The sequence below is a fragment of the Bos taurus genome, chromosome 13 (assembly GCF_002263795.3).
Source record: "Bos taurus isolate L1 Dominette 01449 registration number 42190680 breed Hereford chromosome 13, ARS-UCD2.0, whole genome shotgun sequence".
Taxonomy (NCBI): Eukaryota; Metazoa; Chordata; class Mammalia; order Artiodactyla; family Bovidae; genus Bos; species Bos taurus.
Window position 1 is genome coordinate 79,483,130 of NC_037340.1, and position 17,471 is coordinate 79,500,600.

Here is a 17,471-nt window from a genome sequence, read left to right on the forward strand (position 1 = left end):
CTGTGCTGTGCTGAGTTGCTCTACTGCCTTAAAATATAACAAAAAATTAAGGCCACTAGAAAGACTACTTGTCAGTAGTCTATGAGTTAGTGATCAGTAAAACTCAGATGCCTCCCATGACCCACCTGACCAGCCTCTCTCCAAGCTCCTTATCCTGCCTCAGCGTCCTTGCTCTTGCTGTGCCCACTGCCTGGAAGACTGTTTCCCACATCTTTGCAGAACTAGCTCATTCCACCTCATCGTTCAGGCCCCAGATTCAACGTCACCTCCTCAAAGATGCCTGCCCCTGACCCCCTAATTGGCTCTGCCTCATGTGCCCACCCCACTGGGAACCACGGGCTGTTGTCTTCACTGACTAAAACTGGCTTGTTTACCTGGTAACTCTCCTGTTAGATCGTGAGAACAGATAGCTTGTCTACTGAATTCTAGTATCAAGGGCAGGAGATAACTTGCCTCTGATATTTGTTGAACAAACAACTTAATTTTCCTGAGATAATGGCGAGAAGTCCTCATCTGACACTCTCCCTCCCCCCCGCCATTTTTAAGAAGAAATAAATATCAAATTGACCAACATCGGTTCCAGATTTTAAGTCACAATTTAGGACAAAATATCAGAGCCTCCCTACCTCCACAACTGAGTCTCAGAAGCGAGAGCTGTTTATGAGTTACTATATAGTACATCCCATTAAAAACATATTTTATCCAACAGAGGAGAAGCGATCTGATCTTTTAAAATGAATCATGTTTTATACCCATGAACACATGGTTGCCCAAAATAGAGAACAGATGGGTTATGAGAAACAAGAAAAGACTTTCATTTAATTTTTTAATACTATTTTTAGCAGTGGCATCAGACTGCTCAGGTAATTAGACAATTACTAAATTATTCTGGTCACGCAGGCACACACACCGCTCTGGCTTCCTGCTCTGTTAACCTCTGGTGTCAAGAGGACACGGGTTTCACTTCCAGGCCAAAGGGCGCTGCATGGTAACCATAATTAGAGTAATATATCAGAACTACAGTTTAAATGAATCATTATTTGCCAAGTGCTTTTAATTATAAAGAATTTAACTCTAAAATTATAACGAGGACTGAAGATTTACAGAAAGGTCCCCTCTCGTAGTGAGGCTAAATCAAGAATGTTTTTTTTTTTTCTTCAAAGTTCTGTAATTTATGTTCTGGCCGTGGACGTGTGTCTTCATTTTTTTGCCCACATTCCTCAGCACCTGGACCAAATTATTATTTACCATTAGGAGCAATAACAAGACCTTTGACAAAGTAATTGCTCTGGCTGGCAAGTTTCAGCAACAGTGGGTCTGAAGGGAAGGCTGAATTAAGGGTATCTTTCACAAACCTTTGGGTTTTAGAAGCAATCTGATTATGTCTACAGGAGTCAGATACTTCCACTAATATTTTAAATGTGGGATAACACAGAGCCCTGGGGCTTTGCATTCCAGGTGAAACCACTCCAGAGCAAGGCAAAAAGAGAAACACAGCCCAGATTTTTGCAAAGACCCGACTCTCAGATCAAGGAACTACTTGACAATAAACTAGAAGACGGCGACTGAATCAGACCAACGTCGCAAGCAACTGACTTGCTACCTCCACGTTCCTTTGTCTCTCTCTGAAATTGGCATGTATCCCCCTTTACGACTAAGATCGTTTTGGCCTGTCTCAGGTCAGATTTGGAGAGGGAAATGACAACCCACTCCTGTGTTCTTGCCTGGAGAATCCCATGGACAGGGGAGCCTGGCAGGCCATGGTCCATGGGATCGCAGAGAGGCGGACATGACTGAAGCGACTAAGGACACACACTACTAAGATGTTTCAGGGAAGACGGGTCACAACCACCGACTCTGATTTAACTTGCAAATAAAAGGCTCCTCCACGCACCAAATGGTGATCCGCACATACCAGGAAGGCACTGGCCACTACGAGGGGCTCGGCCAGCGTTTGCACTGGGTCCGGCTGTTAAGCATCCCCACGTTGCCCATATGGAAAAGCTTCCCATTGTACAGTGTTTATCTCCAGCCTCCTCCCCATAGGCCCTTTAACCTACACACATTTCTTCTTACTTAAAAAATACCAGGGGAAAATAAAAACAGATGTGGTATCCACAGAGGCAGGTTACGGCCCTTTCTGCCCTACGGGGGAAGCCACGGGTCCTCTTAAGGAGGGCAGGACACGCTAGGCCCTCGTGAGGTCAGAAGTCGGGTGAAGAATCAAGCTCTCCGCACACACAGGCCCCTGCCTCGGGCCCGGGGTGGGTGTCCCGCACCGTGGGGTGTCTCGGTCACTCCACGCCACCCCAGCAAACAAATGAGACCTGGAGACTCCATGAAAAAAAAGAGGCCTCCATTTCTCGTTAATAATCCATGGCAAGGGTATTTCCCGATGAGAACCCCAGCCTATATTTCAGGAAAGAGTAATACAAAAACTAAATGCTCAGTCACCATGAATATCCACCTTCTCTTACCCATCTTCTATTCCAAATGCAGTGAAAACACTACCACTTCTGAACATTCACAAGATCAACAGATACCACAAATGGGTTGCAACTGCTTAAAAGTACACTACTGAAGAGAAGGAATTCCTTTTTCAACAGGTCCACATCACTCTCCAAATAAAGCTCAGAGCTGATAACTCATTAACCTCAAAGGGCCACTCTTCTAGAGACAGGCTCAGAGCTACAACTTCCAAATGAATCAACTGACTTACAGGCTAAGTGACTGAATAAATATAACATTTACTGCGTAATAGCTGGGCTTCCCCAGTGGCTCAGAGTGTAAAGAATGGGCCTGCAATGTGGGAAACTGGGTTCGATCCCTGGATCGGGAAGATCCCCTGGAGAAGGGAATGGCTACCCACTCCAGTATTCTGGCCTGGAGAATTCCATGGACAGAGGAGCCTGGTGGGCTACAGTCCATGGGGTCACAAAGAGTCAGACACAACTAAGCAACTAACACTTACCATGTGACAGTACACACCTTTCTGTATGACAAAGGCAACAAATTTCAATTTATTGAAACGGAACCACATGTAACACAGGGGTTCTCAGCTTGGGAGATTCTGCCCTCCCCTTTGGGCAGTGTCTGGAGATACGTGGGGTTGTCACAAAGAGCAGGGGGAGTGTGCTACACGCAGCTAGACAGTGGAGGGCACGGATGTTGCCGGACAGCCTGCAATGCACAGGCTGGCCCCCACAACCAAGAATGATCCCGCCATGATCCAGTCATCGCGGCAAGGCCGGGAACCAGACAGGCACCCTCTGCTGCCACAAAACCAGGGTCAGGACGGTGAGACCAACCTGTGCAAGTGCTCAACTGGAGCCTGTCGATTTAAGATTTGAATTTTTTACTTTCGTTTTGAGTGTTTTAAATACTGCATTACAATATGATTTGTCTTAATGACTGCGTTTTTTTCCATCTCAATGAATTTTCCTTCCGAGGTGCATTCCTCACTCTACCCCTATCTGGCCCTGTTATAAAACCATTCAAAAGGGTCATAAATACGACATGTGTGGGGAAAAGGGAAGCTGGACAGTGTTATCCTAACAGTGGGTCTTAGGCAGAAATGCTTCACTGAATAACCAGGAAAGATTTTAAGAAATCTAAATATATATGCCCAGGTCCTGGTCACTTAAAGAATACAGTAGGGTCCAGGCATATATACATATTTTTCAATTCTACACATAATTTTGATCCTCAGCTCTAGTTTAAAGGAATTACAAAAATATAATGACTTCTTGTTGGAAAGAAAAAAGAACCAGAGAGAGAGAGAGAAACACAGCAGACATCTCCGCAGACGCACAAAGGCAGTCAACCGGCATGGCGTTTTATGCAGTCAGGTGTTGGTACCGGGAATCTCTGACTGATGTGGATACAGGTGACCTCAATTTTTTTTCTTTGTACCGATCCACATTAATTTATTTTTTCTGTAGTCAAAAAATAAAAAAATGCATCTTAAGAAAGGACTGGAATTCTTTTTTAATGACTAAAAAACAAAGTAAGCTCTGTGTCCTAGAGAAAAACACACGAGTAAAAATTCTTCCCTGAGAAAACATAGCCTTCTCTGTGCTCCCTATGGATGCAGAAAGCAAGAGACGCGCCAGCTGGGCACAGCACCCACTGACGGCCGAGCACACCCCGCGCACGTCTTGTGCAAAAAGTAAAGCACAAACTCACACGCTCACCAACATACTCGTTAAACAGAAAAGGGAAAAACCGCTCAGTAAATTCCAACTCTACCAAATCCTACAACAGTATCAGAGACAAACTATTAAGTGAAAAATCACAGTTCACAGATCAAAATATGTGTAACAAGGTGAACTAAGTTTTTAAAAAAAAAATAAGAATGTACCCATATAAAACAGCCTAGAAGAACACTCAAAACCACTAGTCTTGGTTTTCTCTGACAAAGGACACCACGTGGCTCCCAGTCATGATTTTTCTCAGACACATGTATCAATAAAAGTTAAAGATACTTCCACTTGCCAGGGTGAGTAAAATAAAACAGATGATTCCATATTCCAGGCAATATACAGACTGCTGCTGCTAAGTCACTTCAGTTGTGTCCGACTCTGTGTGACCCCATAGACGGCAGCCCACCAGGCTCCCCCGTCCCCGTCCCTGGGATGCTCCAGGCAAGAACACTGGAGTGGGTTGCCATATTCTGACCATGTTGAGAAAAAAATTTAAGTACCTTTCCCACATGTGTATTCAAGTTATACTGTGCATTGAGAAACAGCAAAAGATTATAAAATGACGTGTTAAAAAGAAGACAGCATATTTCACAGAGTTAGCTAAAAGTTCAAAATGACATATGCTGAGGATTATAGATTTAAAATTATAATTATTTAAAATTACAGATTCAAATTGTTGTATCTGTTTGTCATAAAGGAGCATGAAGTGCTGACACAGGCTGCAACCTGGAAAAACCTTGGAGATGTTACGCCAAGTGAAATAAGCCAGGTGCAAAAGGTATTGATTGATTCCAGGCATCTGAGATGTCCAGAATGGGCAGACCCACAGAGACAAAAAGTAGACGGGTGGTTGCCAGGAGCTGGGGAACGGTGGGAGTCTAAGAGGTAGGGAGGGTCCCTCTTTGGAGTGGTGAACACACGCTGACATTAGATAGCAGTGGTGACTGCAGAACACTGAGGATGTACTAATACACCCTGACCCGTACGTTTAAGAGGACAAATGTTATGGTTTGTGAGCCATCTCTCAATTTTTTAAAGGTGTCAGTAAGTGAAAAATCATCACATCTCCCTAGCCTGTCATGGGTTTCCCTCATAATGTGTTGGCCATTTCTTTGTGGTTTGTTTGGGCCTGTATTAATCATCTGGAGTTTCCCTGCAGGAATCTTGTAAAACCACCTGCCTTTTTTATGAGGTTAATTTAGTTAAATAACATCCCTAAAACCAGTCACCTAGACACTCATAAAACACAGTCTGTATTCCAATGTTTCGAAAATAAACAATTCCAGAATTCTGACTCCTTCTAAAGGACACTTCAAGGACTGTACCTGACGAATGTTCGTCTGATAAATTGAGGGAGGGTCCCAGGTCAATCTTCATGCTCTTAGTAAGGTTTAAATTTTGCTTTAATTTTGAAGATGAAACTGAAGTGTGCGTGAACACTCAAATCTTTCTTTCCTGCACCTCCACGGGTCACCTTGCACCCTCTGCTTTGGAGTTCACAGATCTAGAACAGCGATATTCTGAAAAATAACGGTGGACCTTAGATTCAAGGTGGGCTTCCTAGGTGGCGCGGTGATAAAGAATCCCCCTGCCAGTGCAGAAGATGCAGGACCGATCCCTGGGTCAGGAAGATCCCCTGGAGAAGGAAATGCAATCCACTCCTGGGAAACCCCAGGGACAGAGGAGCCTGGTGGGCTACAGTCCATGGGGGTCACAAAAGAATCAGACGTGGCTGAGCAACTAGATAATTAGAATCAAAGTAGCTGCAGCGCCTCTGTTGCCCTTTGGAATCACCTGGTTCACCTGTTAAAATCTGTAAGTCCAGCCACCACTCCGAGAGCTTCTGACTCGGTCCCTGGCCATCTCACCCAGGAGTTCCAAACGCTGTATTTAGGAGACACTGCTATAAACATCCTATTATTAATCCCTAAAGGGCAGATGGACGGCTGTAATGAGCTTGGGAGAATCCCACTGAGGGGGTGGGTACAGTGTAAGATTGGATTGTGGGGATGATTCCACAACTCTGTAAATTTACTTGAAAAAAGCATTAAACAGTATAGTTAACATCGCTAAATGTTATGGTATGTACGTTATACTTCAATAAAGCTGTTAAACACACACACACAGGAAAGCCTTCATATTTGTCCTCACAAAAGAATCTGTGAGGCAGCTTTTCGCTGTCCGGAGAGAAGGGTGCAGATGGCCTCCCTGGGGGAGGGGTGTCCACACCAGCCCCAGCCTCTCCCCATCACACCCCGTTCTTTTAAACCAAGGCCAGGATGGGCAAGTCAATTTATGAGCCTCTGCTAAGGAAGGGTGCTGAGAGTTCACCGTAAAAAAGGCTGTTTTCTGACTCTCAGCACTTGACAGAGAGGCTTATCTGCGCTCCCCCAAAATGGGCCACAAAGCTGAACCAGACCAACATCGGAGAAAGGGTGGCTTCTGTCAATACCACGAGCTCTTAAAAATACCAGGATGGGCAGGGGTGTGCCTCCTGCCAGGGCTCGTACTGCAATGCACGACGCCATCTAACGTAACCGTCGGCAGGCCGGCACCGCTGACACGGGGCTCCGAGGGGGGCGGGACCCGGCCAGGGGCTGAGAAGCGTGACGATCCACACGGTGACCCCTGCGGGGGAGTCCGGAGGGCACTAGGGGGGCGGTTCAGAGGGAAGACTACTCCAAGACACAGAAGTGAAGTGGCCGACCCTGGCCGGAAAGCTGCAGGCCGTGGTGTACTGGGGTGAGCGGGAGGAGAGGCTGAACCATGGGCGAGGGTGGGGAGGGGATGCAGGCCACGCTGGACACCACAGACCCTGCTGCCAGGACCAGGGCGGGGAGGAGCAAAGCAGGGAAACCCTGCAGGGTCTCTGCAGACAGCCAGGCAAGGGAGACTGCAGCTTCTGCCTGTTGAGCGAGAGGGGATGACAACCAAAGCCAAGCAGGTGGTCTAGGGGGGCGGGCCTGTGACTGCAGGCAGGTGGCCACTTCCCAAACCCCCGGACGGAGCTCACAGGGCAAAGGGGCACTGTGCTTACAAAGACGAGAACGACTTTGAGCACACAGGGGATGCAGGGAGAAGGACGGGATGTGGGTACACTGCTCTCCTTATGCGTGAGCAGGGATGCCAAGGATTCCAGGCTAAAGCTCCAGGTCGGGTCGATGCCGACACGGGAGCCATCAGCTTTGACAGGGCGGCAGAAGCTGGCAGAGAGGGAAGCCCCCTAGAGAGTGACACTCGGAGCCCAGCACAGACCCCACGACACGACGCTGGGAGACGGGTCAGACAGAGGGGGAAAGGAACCGGGGTGGGCTGTGGCTTCTCCCCCCAGCCCAACCGCATCCTTGTGATTTTCCAACAGTCTTAAAGTCCATCTTTGAAAAAGGTCCATGGATCCATTTAGAGTCAAGCCACGATGCCCACACAGGCAGCCAGCGGAATGGCAGGTGCTTCGTGCTGGCTGTAGGTAATGACTCGACGTGGATCGAGCGAGCTGTTCTTCACGTAAAACCCACGCTCGCTTCCAGACTCCGCTCCCCGCCCGCTGCGCTCAGGAGACGCCCCGGACGTCCAGGTGTGCCAGCTGGCAAACGTCCCAGAAAATGAAACGTTGACTCTGACTGTGCCGCTAAGCACGTAGAGAGTCCCTCTCCGATCCTTACACAAAAATACATTTTTAACTGGCCTTCTGACTACAGAATCAGTATCTACTTGGACAAATTCAAGCAAAATATGGCCTCTTTATTCTCTTGTCCTCAAACCACTGTCATAACCCGTAGCTGGTCTAATGCGATCTATGTTAGCTCTGGGTGTGTTTTCAGAATTACCAAGGGAACTGCTTGTTTATCATCTTTCTTTAACACATAGAAGTGCATCTGAATGAGCCAGAATCTCTAGGGGATCAGGCCCAAGCCAATGTCTTTTGTTTTGCTTTTATTCTATTTGTTTTTTAAAACATCACTAGGAATTCTGATGAACAGCCAAGGTGGCAATCCACCGGTCTAACATTTTAGGACTCTTAGGACACTTACAAGTAATATCTTTCTCTAAAAAAAAAAAAAAAAAAAAGACTGGTTTTGAAAAATCTTGTAGCAGGGGAGAAAACCAGAAGCAGATAAGTTGATAGTCATTTCTGATCATTTCTTCCACGAGATTGCTGAGTTGAAAAGAGATGAGGAACTAAAGCTCATCAGTTACACCGTGATTATGTCACAGGCAGTCCAGTAACTACTGATTGCTCTTGCTCATAACTGGGGAAAAGTAAACATGTCTATAAGCTTGAAGGAGAACCATCACACTCTCAGAGCTTTTTCTGCTGCTGCTGCTAAGTCGCTTCAGTCGTGTCTGACTCCTAGCGAACCCAGAGACGGCAGCCCACCAGGCTGCCCCGTCCCTGGGATTCTCCAGGCAAGAACACTGGAGTGGGTGCCACTGCCTTCTCCGTTTCTGATACTAGTTATTGGCAAATAATTTTCTTCCATGTTTCCCCTACCATCCATTAGTCGTAGTTCAGTAGATCAACCCTTGGGATGAGGAAGACGGGAAAAACCTCAACTGCAGGTTTATTCAAAATATGAAGAGCCAGTGATTGCCATGGGCTTGGAAGGAAAGGTGGGTGGGGGGAAGCGAGGAGTGACTGCTCGTGGGTATGGCAGTTCTCTTTCGGGTGATGAAGATAAAAACAGATTGTGGCAAGGGTTACACAACTCTGAGTATTCAAAACAACCCACTGAGTTGTACACATTTAATGGGTGAATCATATGGCATTATGAATCCTTCCCAATAGAGATGCTAGTAAATATTTTTAAAAATCACTTTGGGTATCAAAACAGAAGGCTTTACCTGGGTGTAAATACTAAAAATGTGGCTTTGAACTTCATCCATTGAGTCGAGGCCATAGGCTACAGTGCCAAGATGGAGCCGTTTGAAAACCATCTCATTCTGGGTAAGAGTTCCTGAAACACAAAGCAAGGAGTAACTGTGCCTGCATCCTGAAGCTCTTACTATTATTAACGGTAACAAGAGTTGTTTGTTTTTGTTTTTGTTTTTTTTTTGAGAGTTTACTCTATGTCACACGCTGGTTTCAGCACTGCTTCTGCTGGAGTAGACATCTGTGATATTCTGTCAGCCTGGAATCCAAGAATTTCTTCTAAAAACAGAATCTTAGAGGTCCAGGGGAAATGATCATCCTTGGTTCGTGGGATGGTCTAGAGAGAATGCCAATCAGAGTGCCTGACTCATTCCATTGGCCAAGAGGGCGGGGCATGACATACACGAGGCCAATCAGATTCAATCTTGAAGGAATCAAAACCTTGACCAGACAGATGCACAGACAACAGATGAGTGCTGTCAAGTCAAGAGACCATCCTGATACTGACACAGCTAGAACTTGCCTGGTTCTTCTTCCTGAAATCTAGCTTTGCTCTGCCTTGCCAGATCTTTGCAACAGATCCCCTTTTATCCCATGTTCACTAGATGGCAGAGATGAAGGTTGAACCCAGGTCTCCCCACTTGCTCTCAACCACTACAACCACCTCGTAACTTGACAGGTGCTAGACTGTAAAGAGGCATTTTAAGATGTGGTTTCAGGGTCAGGACTTGAAGCCAGTCTGTCTGAGTTCAAAGTCTACTTCGGCCACGACATGCTTCTGACAAGTCATGCAACCAAGTCACTTAATAACTCCAAGCTCACAATATCAGGGGAGGATTAAGTGACCAGATACAGACACCCAGAACAGTGCTTTTCCACACGATTAGCACTCAGTAAGGCTTTGCTGCTATCATCATCATGTCCACCAAGGAGTCTATCTTCATCCAAAGATGAAGAGGATAAAAGAACTGCAGCACTCATCTCTAATACCTCCAGAAAGATAGTCCAAGCATCTTCTTTGACTTTGAATCCTGCAAGGGCCCCGGACACTCACCCGTCTTGTCTGTGAGTAGGTAGGAAATCCTCCCCAGCTGCTCAGGAATTGTGCTAGAGCGAACCACAGTCCCGGGGATTTTCGAGTCCCGGCGAATGACCCAGCTGTACACGATCTTGCCCATGTCCAGGTTCACACGCAGGCTGGGCAGAAAACCAGAGCACACGGGTTAACAGGACACACACAAAGAGCTGCGTGTATCTCAACGCCGATTCCAACACACACCCCGCGGGTGCCGTAACATCAGCACAAATGACACCCCACCTGTTCCGGGTCACCCCTTACAAGGGACCAGCTCCTTCTCAAAACCACAAAAGCACGACCTTCAGAGAGACAGAGACGCGCAAACGCTGCGGCACCGGCTCGCTCTCAGCGCACCTGATGGGAATGATGTTGGAGAACAACAGAAGGAAGCGGATGATCTGCAGGTACCAGCGCCCGGCGAAGTGCTGGAGGGCGACCATGACCAGGGCCACCACCACCAGGGCTGCGAAGAGGATCTTCGTCAGGCAGTTCACCTCCAGGTCAAACAGGCCAATCTGCGGGCAGCACAGATGGAAACTCGCCGTGAGCTGCTGCGGCCCACAGCCCGCCCGGAGGGCTGGGCCTCCCCCTGGACACCTGCACCCCGGGTGAGACAGCAGGCTCTCTGGATCCCCACAACTTTGGGTGAGAATACTGGGCTCCACGGAGTAACCGACATCCCAGGGACCTCAATGAATCTCATTTTGATTTTTTCTTAATGATTTAAAGATTTAGCATGGAAACATATAAGCGGGTCACTGCTGCCTTCGGTGGTGCTGTGCTCTGCATGGCCTCCACCGTGCTCCCAGCAACCCGTGAAGTGACCCAGCTCTACACCACGCACTGGTTTTGTATTGCATGGAGAGTCAGGGCACACATGACCCGTGGCATCTGATTTTTAGGTGATGCATTCCTGAACATTACTATTTTAATGACTATATTTATCTTAATACATGATTTTAAAAAATGGAACCAGCCCATGAAACTCATCACTTTGCAGAAACATGGCCCTAGATAAGGCTAAAACCTCAAGTAAGTGGCATTTATAGTTGTAATATAGTTGGAATACAAAATAAAGCAGAGCAAAGGCTAACAGAGTTTTAACAAGAGAATGCACTGGTCACAGCAAACACCCTTTTCCAACAACACAAGAGACGACTCTACCCATGGACATCACCAAATGGTCAACACCGAAATCAGATTGCTTATATTGTTTGCAGCCAAAGATGGAGAAGCTCTATACAGTCATCAAAAATAAGACCAGGAGCTGACTGGCTCAGATCATGAACTCCTTATTGCAAAACTCTGACTTCCATTGAAGAAAGTAGGGAAAACCACTAGACCATTCAGGTATGACCTAAATCAAATCTCTTACCATTATATAATGGAAGTGACAAAGAGATTCAAGGGATTAGATCTGATAGAGTGCCTGAAGAACTATGAGAGGAGGTTAGTGACACTGTACAGGAGGCACTGATCAAGAGCATTGCCAAGAAAAAGAAATGCAAAAAGGCAAAATGATTGTCTGAGGAGGCCTTACAAATAGCTGAGAAAAGAAGAGAAGTGAAAGGCAAAGGAGAAAAGGAAAGATACACCCAGAGTTCCAAAGAATAGCAAGAAGAGATAAGAAAGCCTTCCTCAGCTGTCAATGCAAAGAAATAGAGGAAAACAACAGAATGGAAAAGACTAGAGATCTCTTCAAGAAAATTAGAGATACCGAAGGAACATTTCATGCAAAGATGGGCACAATAAATATTGGACAGAAATGGTATGGACCTAATAGAAGCAGAAGATATTAAGAAGAGGTGGCAAGAATACACAGAAGAACTATACAAAAAATATCTTCATGACCCAGATAACCACAATGGTGTGATCACTCATCTAGAGCCACACATCCTGGAATGTGAAGTCAAATGGGTCTTAGGAAGCATCACTACAAACAAAGCTAGTGGAGGTGATGGAATTCCAGTTGAGCTATTTCACATCTTAAAAGATGATGCTGTTAAAGTGCTGCACTCAACATGCCAGCAAATATGGAAAACTCAGCAGTGGCCACAGAACTGGAAAAGGTCAGTTTTCATTCCAATCCCAAAGAAAGGCAATGCCAAAGAATTTTCAAACTGCCACATAATTGCACTCATCTCACACACCAGCAAAGTAATGCTCAAAATTCCCCAATCCAGGCTTCAACAGTACATGAACCATGAACTTCTAGATGTTTAAGCTGGATTTAGAAAGGGCAGAGAAACCAGAGATCAAATTGCCAACATTTATTGGATCATAGAAAAAGAAAGAGAGTTCCAGAAAGACAGCTACTTCTGCTTTACTAACCATGCCAAAGCCTTTGACTGTGTGGATCACAATAAACTGTGGGAAATTGTTCAAGAGACAGGAATACCAGACCACCTCACCTGCCTCCTGAGAAATCTGTGTGCAGGTCAAGAAGCAACAGTTAGAACTGGTCATGCAACAGCAGACTGGTCCCAAATTGGGAAAGGAGTACATCAAGGCTGTATATTGTCACCCTGCTTATTTAACTTCTATGCAGAGTACAGCATGAAAAACGCTGGACCGGATGAAGCACAAGCTGGAATCAAGACTGTTGGGAGAAATATCAATAACCTCAGATACGCAGATGACATCACCCTTACGGCAGAAGCAAAGAGAAGCTAAAGAGCCTCTTGATTAAAGTGAAAGAGGAGAGTGAAAACACTAGCTAAAAACTCAACATTCAAAAAACTAAGATCGTGGCATCTGGTCCCATCACTTCATGGCAAATAGATGGGGAAACAATGGAAACAGTGAGAGCCTTTATTTTGGGGGGCTCCAAAATCACTGTAAATGGTGACTGCAACCATGAAATTAAAAGACACTTACTCCTTAGAAGAAAAGTTATGACCAACCTAGACAGCATATTATAAAAGCAGAGACATTACTTTGCCAACAAAAGTCTGCCTAGTCAAAGCTATGGTTTTTCTAATAGTCATGTATAGATCTGAGAGTTGGATTAGAAAGAAAGCTGAACACCAAAGAATTAATGCTTTTGAACTGTGGTGTTGGAGAAGACTCTTGAGAGTCCCTTGGACTGCAAGGAAATCAAAGCAGTCCATCCTAAAGGAAATCAGTACTGAACAGTCTTTAGAAGAACTGTTTCTGAAGCTGAAGCTCCAATACTTTGATCACCTGATGCGAAGAACTGATTCATTTGAAAAGACACTGATGCTGGGAAAGATTGAAGGCAGGAGGAGAAGGGGACGACAGTGGATGAGATGGTTGGATGGCATCACCACCTCGATGGAAATGAGTTTGAGTAAACTCCAGGAGTTGGTGATGGACAGGGAAGCCTGGCTTGCTGCAGTCCATGGGGTCGCAAAGAGGCGGACACGACTGAGCAACTGAACTGAAATGATAGTTGTAATGATGGTGGTCATGGGGATTGTAACGGTGAGGTGAAATGACTGATATTTTTTCACGGTACTGACAAAGGAAATCATTCTGCAATATTCTGACTCTAAGAAACTGGAGGAGGGGTGGGGCTGGGCGGGCGGGTCCTGTTGTGTTCAAGCAGTAACAGGGCCATTAGGTCAACTTCCAGAGCTGACTCTGCAGGCTGTGCCAGAGCCAGCAGCTCGGTGTGGGTTTGAATCCAGGTCTATGCAGCTTTGCCAGAGCACGGTGCTTCTCCAGGCCATTTCTCCTCTTGAGAAGAGGCTGCAGACGTGTGCTGACAGGCTGGTGTAAGGATTAAAAGTGATGTGGGTAGAGGGTGCCCAACTACACGTGGCAGACAGTAAGGACTCAGCTGTGGTTGTTTAGCTGCTAAATCATGTCTGAATCTTTGTGACCCCATGGACTGCAGCCCTCCAGGCTCCTCTGTCCATGGGATTTCCCAGGCAAGAACACTAGAGTAGGTTGCCATTCCCTTCTCCAGGGGATCTTCCTGACCCAGGGACTGAATCTGAGTCTCCGGCACTGGCAGGCAGATTTCTTTACTACTGCGCCACCTGGGGAGCCCCTCAAGACTCAATACTTCATTTTAAAACTTTTAAAATGTTATGTATTCATACACAGGCAGCCCTTGTTTAACTGCAGAGAGCTTTGCAGATACCATGTTTTTTTTACAAACTGAAGGTGTGTGTGCCAGATAAGAGTTAGTATTTTCTAGCAATAAAATATTTTAAAATTAAAGTGTGTACATTTCTTGAGACAATGCTTTTCCTGCACACTTTAACAGACTACAGAATAGTGTAAACATAACTTATATGCACTGGGAAACCAAAATACTCATGTGACTTGCTTTGTAGTGATACGCACTTGACGTGATGGTCTGGAACCCAACCACAATATCTTCAAACACATATTTGAATATGTGTTTATGTATTGTGTGTGTAAATATATATATGGGCTTCCCAGGTCACGGCAGGGGTAAAGAATCTGCCTGGCAGTGCGGGAGACTAAGAGACACGAGTTCAATCTCTGAATCGGGAAGATCCCCTGGAGGAGGGCATGGCAACCCACTCCAGCATTCTTGCCTAGAGAATCCCATGGACAGAGGGGCCTAGTGGGCCACAGTCCATGGGGTTGCAAAGAGTCAGACGCAACTGAAGTGACTTAGCACAGCATACACACACACACACACACACACACTTATGCACAAACATGTACACAAAAAGACAGTAAGTTTATACGAATGAAGTCACACTTTTAGGGGTTCCTGTTTTTGAGTCTTGCTTCTCACCCCACCAACAACAATCATCGAACCACATCAGTCAGAAAGTTCTGGCAAGAAAACACATCCCACAACCGTGTACAGACCTTACTGCGAGGATTCGAGGTATTCATGACACTCCGGAGTTCTCTCCCCGTGTAAAGAACAACACCCACGACAGTACCTAAGACGAAGGAAACACAACCCAGAGAAATGTAAGTGCAGACAGGCAGGCTTTCAGAGGGTCTGACACGCCCGAGAACACCTCTTCTCAGTCCAGCGTCTGCAGTGCGAGAAAAGTCCCCGAGTTTACACCAGGGCCAACTGATGTCTGTGTCCACACAGACGGCAGGAAAGCTCCCAGCCACGTGTGGCCATTCACACTTCAATTCAGTGAAAAAGACAGTGAAATACAGCCCCCACTTTCATTAGCCTCATTTCAGGCTCAACAGCCACAGAAGGGCAGCAGGCCATCCAGCTCGGTGAAGGTGCAGGGCATCCCCACTACTGCTGAACGTGCCCCGGAAGGGCTTCCCTGCAGGTCCAGTGGAGGAGACCCGCCCGGCAACGCAGGGGCAGCAGCTCGACCCCAGGCCTGGGGAGATCCACACGCCGCGGGGCAGCTAAGCCCGTGCCTCACCTCCTGAGCCGGCGCCCTAGAGCCTGCGTGCCGTAACTGCTGAGCCGGGTATACAGAGCCCACGCATGGGGCAGCTAAGCCCACACCCTAGAGCCTGCGTGCCTAAACTGCTGAGCTGGGTATACAGAGCCCACGCGCAGGGCAGCTAAGCCCGTGCCCCACCTCCTAAGCCCACACCCTAGAGCCTGCGTGCCTTAACTGCTGAGCCAGGTACACAGAGCCCACACACAGCAACAAGGGGAGCCGCGGCAACAGGAAACCCACTCTCTGCAACTAGAGAGAGCCCAACTACAGCAATGAAGGTCCAGTGCAGCCAAAAATAAATATAAATTAATTTTTTTTTTAAAGGCGCAAAAAAAATAAAAAATTTAAAAAAACAAAAACAAACAAACAAATAAAAAGGCGCACCACTGGGCATTGCTGGCCTGTGGGCCTGGCTGCCTCGGAGAACAGAAGAGGTCGGGGGGAGCTGGGGGCCTGTCCTTCATGCCACTGGCCTCACAGGCTTCCAGAGGTGCCTGCAAATTCACAAACTACCCTGGAAACCTATGAACACGCCCCTCTTATCAGAGCACGTTCTTCCCACGGACTGTGATTCCGCTCAGAGTTGGTGTGCAACCAGAACCTTTGGCAGACGTCTGTCTGGATGGCAGCTCTTTCCTGAGAACTCCCCTACCCCTTCCTTCCACCCTTCCATCATCATTTGTTTTTAAAAAAGACATCAATTGTTTTACACAATTTCTAAAAGAAACCCAAAAAGCCAATTAACATGAGAAAAGACGCTTACCCTACTCAAAAACCAAAAAAATGGGAAATTCTTATTCCCATCCTCATAATAGCAATTCAGATGCGTGAGAACATAGCGTGAGCCCAGAGGTGGGGAAATGGGCTGGCACACGCTGCTGGCTGGGGCATCCGCTGGAGCAGCCCATCTGGGGGGAAAACGGGCAACAGCCATCAAAACTGCACCTCTGTCTCCCCTTTTCAGGATGTGCCAGGGAAATGCTCCCCACAGCAGGGCAGGTGGAGAGTCAAGAAGGGCAGCAGCACCCCGGTCAGCACGGGGCTGGCGGCACCCTGATGAAACCAGGAGAGAGACAGGAGGGGCTGGGGAGGGGGCCGGCGTGCGCCGGTGACCAGGGACGCGGGCTCAGAGTGGAGGACATCTAAGCTGAAACCCGAAACACGAGAGGGGCAGCCCCGCCAAGCACTCAGGGAAGATCCCGGGAATACAAACAGCCTGGGCTCCGCGGGATAAAGGAAATCCCTAAGTTTCTCTCCTCTGGCCCCTCAGCTCTTGGCACAGCACCAGCAGAGGGACGCACCCAAACCGCCAAGAGATTCAAACAGAGTCGCTAAAGGAGCAAACCCCAGATGGAGTGCTGGGGCCATGTCTTTCAGACAGAGACCCCAGGGGAGACACCAAGGGCCCCGAGTCGATACAGTCTCCTGCACAATGTGGTTCCCTTCCAGGGAGGCGCTCAGCAGACGGAGAGCTGTAGAGTGCCTGCCTGCTCCCAGGAAGATGGCAAGCCCCAGCGAGTGCAAGCCAACCCCCCGCAGACGGTCGGACAGGGGGAGCTGAGCTCAGGGTGTGCAGGGGTGGCCGTGCACCCACGGCTCTCACCCCAGAGCGGACATGGGTGGGTCCCAATCCCCAGCGTCCAGGGTTCTAGAGAGTCCTAATAACAGGGGCCCCCGAGGGCAGCATCCCCATCTAGTACTGGCCAATCCTGGTGCCTTCAAAGGCTGCTGGAGACGCCCTCTCCCCTACACCCCTCTGTGCCCAGGACCGAAACGGTCTCCAGGAGATGCAGACCCCAGCCTCAGTCACCCCGCAAGAGCACGCCAGCAGTCCACAGAGCCGCGCTGGTCTGCCCAGTGCTCAAAAGCTCTGTCTCTTCAGCTTCTGCCTGTGCTGGGTCTTCACTGCCGCAGGTGGGCTTTCTCAAGCTGCAGTGAGTGGAGTGGGG

General features: G+C 47.6%; 1 protein-coding gene across 2 annotated transcripts in view; it reads right to left on the bottom strand.

The window, feature by feature from the left end:
• ATP9A (ATPase phospholipid transporting 9A (putative)) overlaps positions 1-17,471 on the bottom strand; it is a 123,849-nt gene that overhangs the window by 49,441 nt on the left and 56,937 nt on the right. For both annotated transcript variants that reach the window (XM_025001333.2, XM_005215070.5), the window contains exons 10-13: positions 14,966-15,042; positions 10,505-10,665; positions 10,127-10,269; positions 9,045-9,157 (exon numbers count right to left, since the gene is read on the bottom strand). In XM_025001333.2, the coding sequence (XP_024857101.1) occupies positions 9,045-9,157; positions 10,127-10,269; positions 10,505-10,665; positions 14,966-15,042 (494 nt within the window). The remainder of the gene's footprint in view (positions 1-9,044; positions 9,158-10,126; positions 10,270-10,504; positions 10,666-14,965; positions 15,043-17,471) is intronic.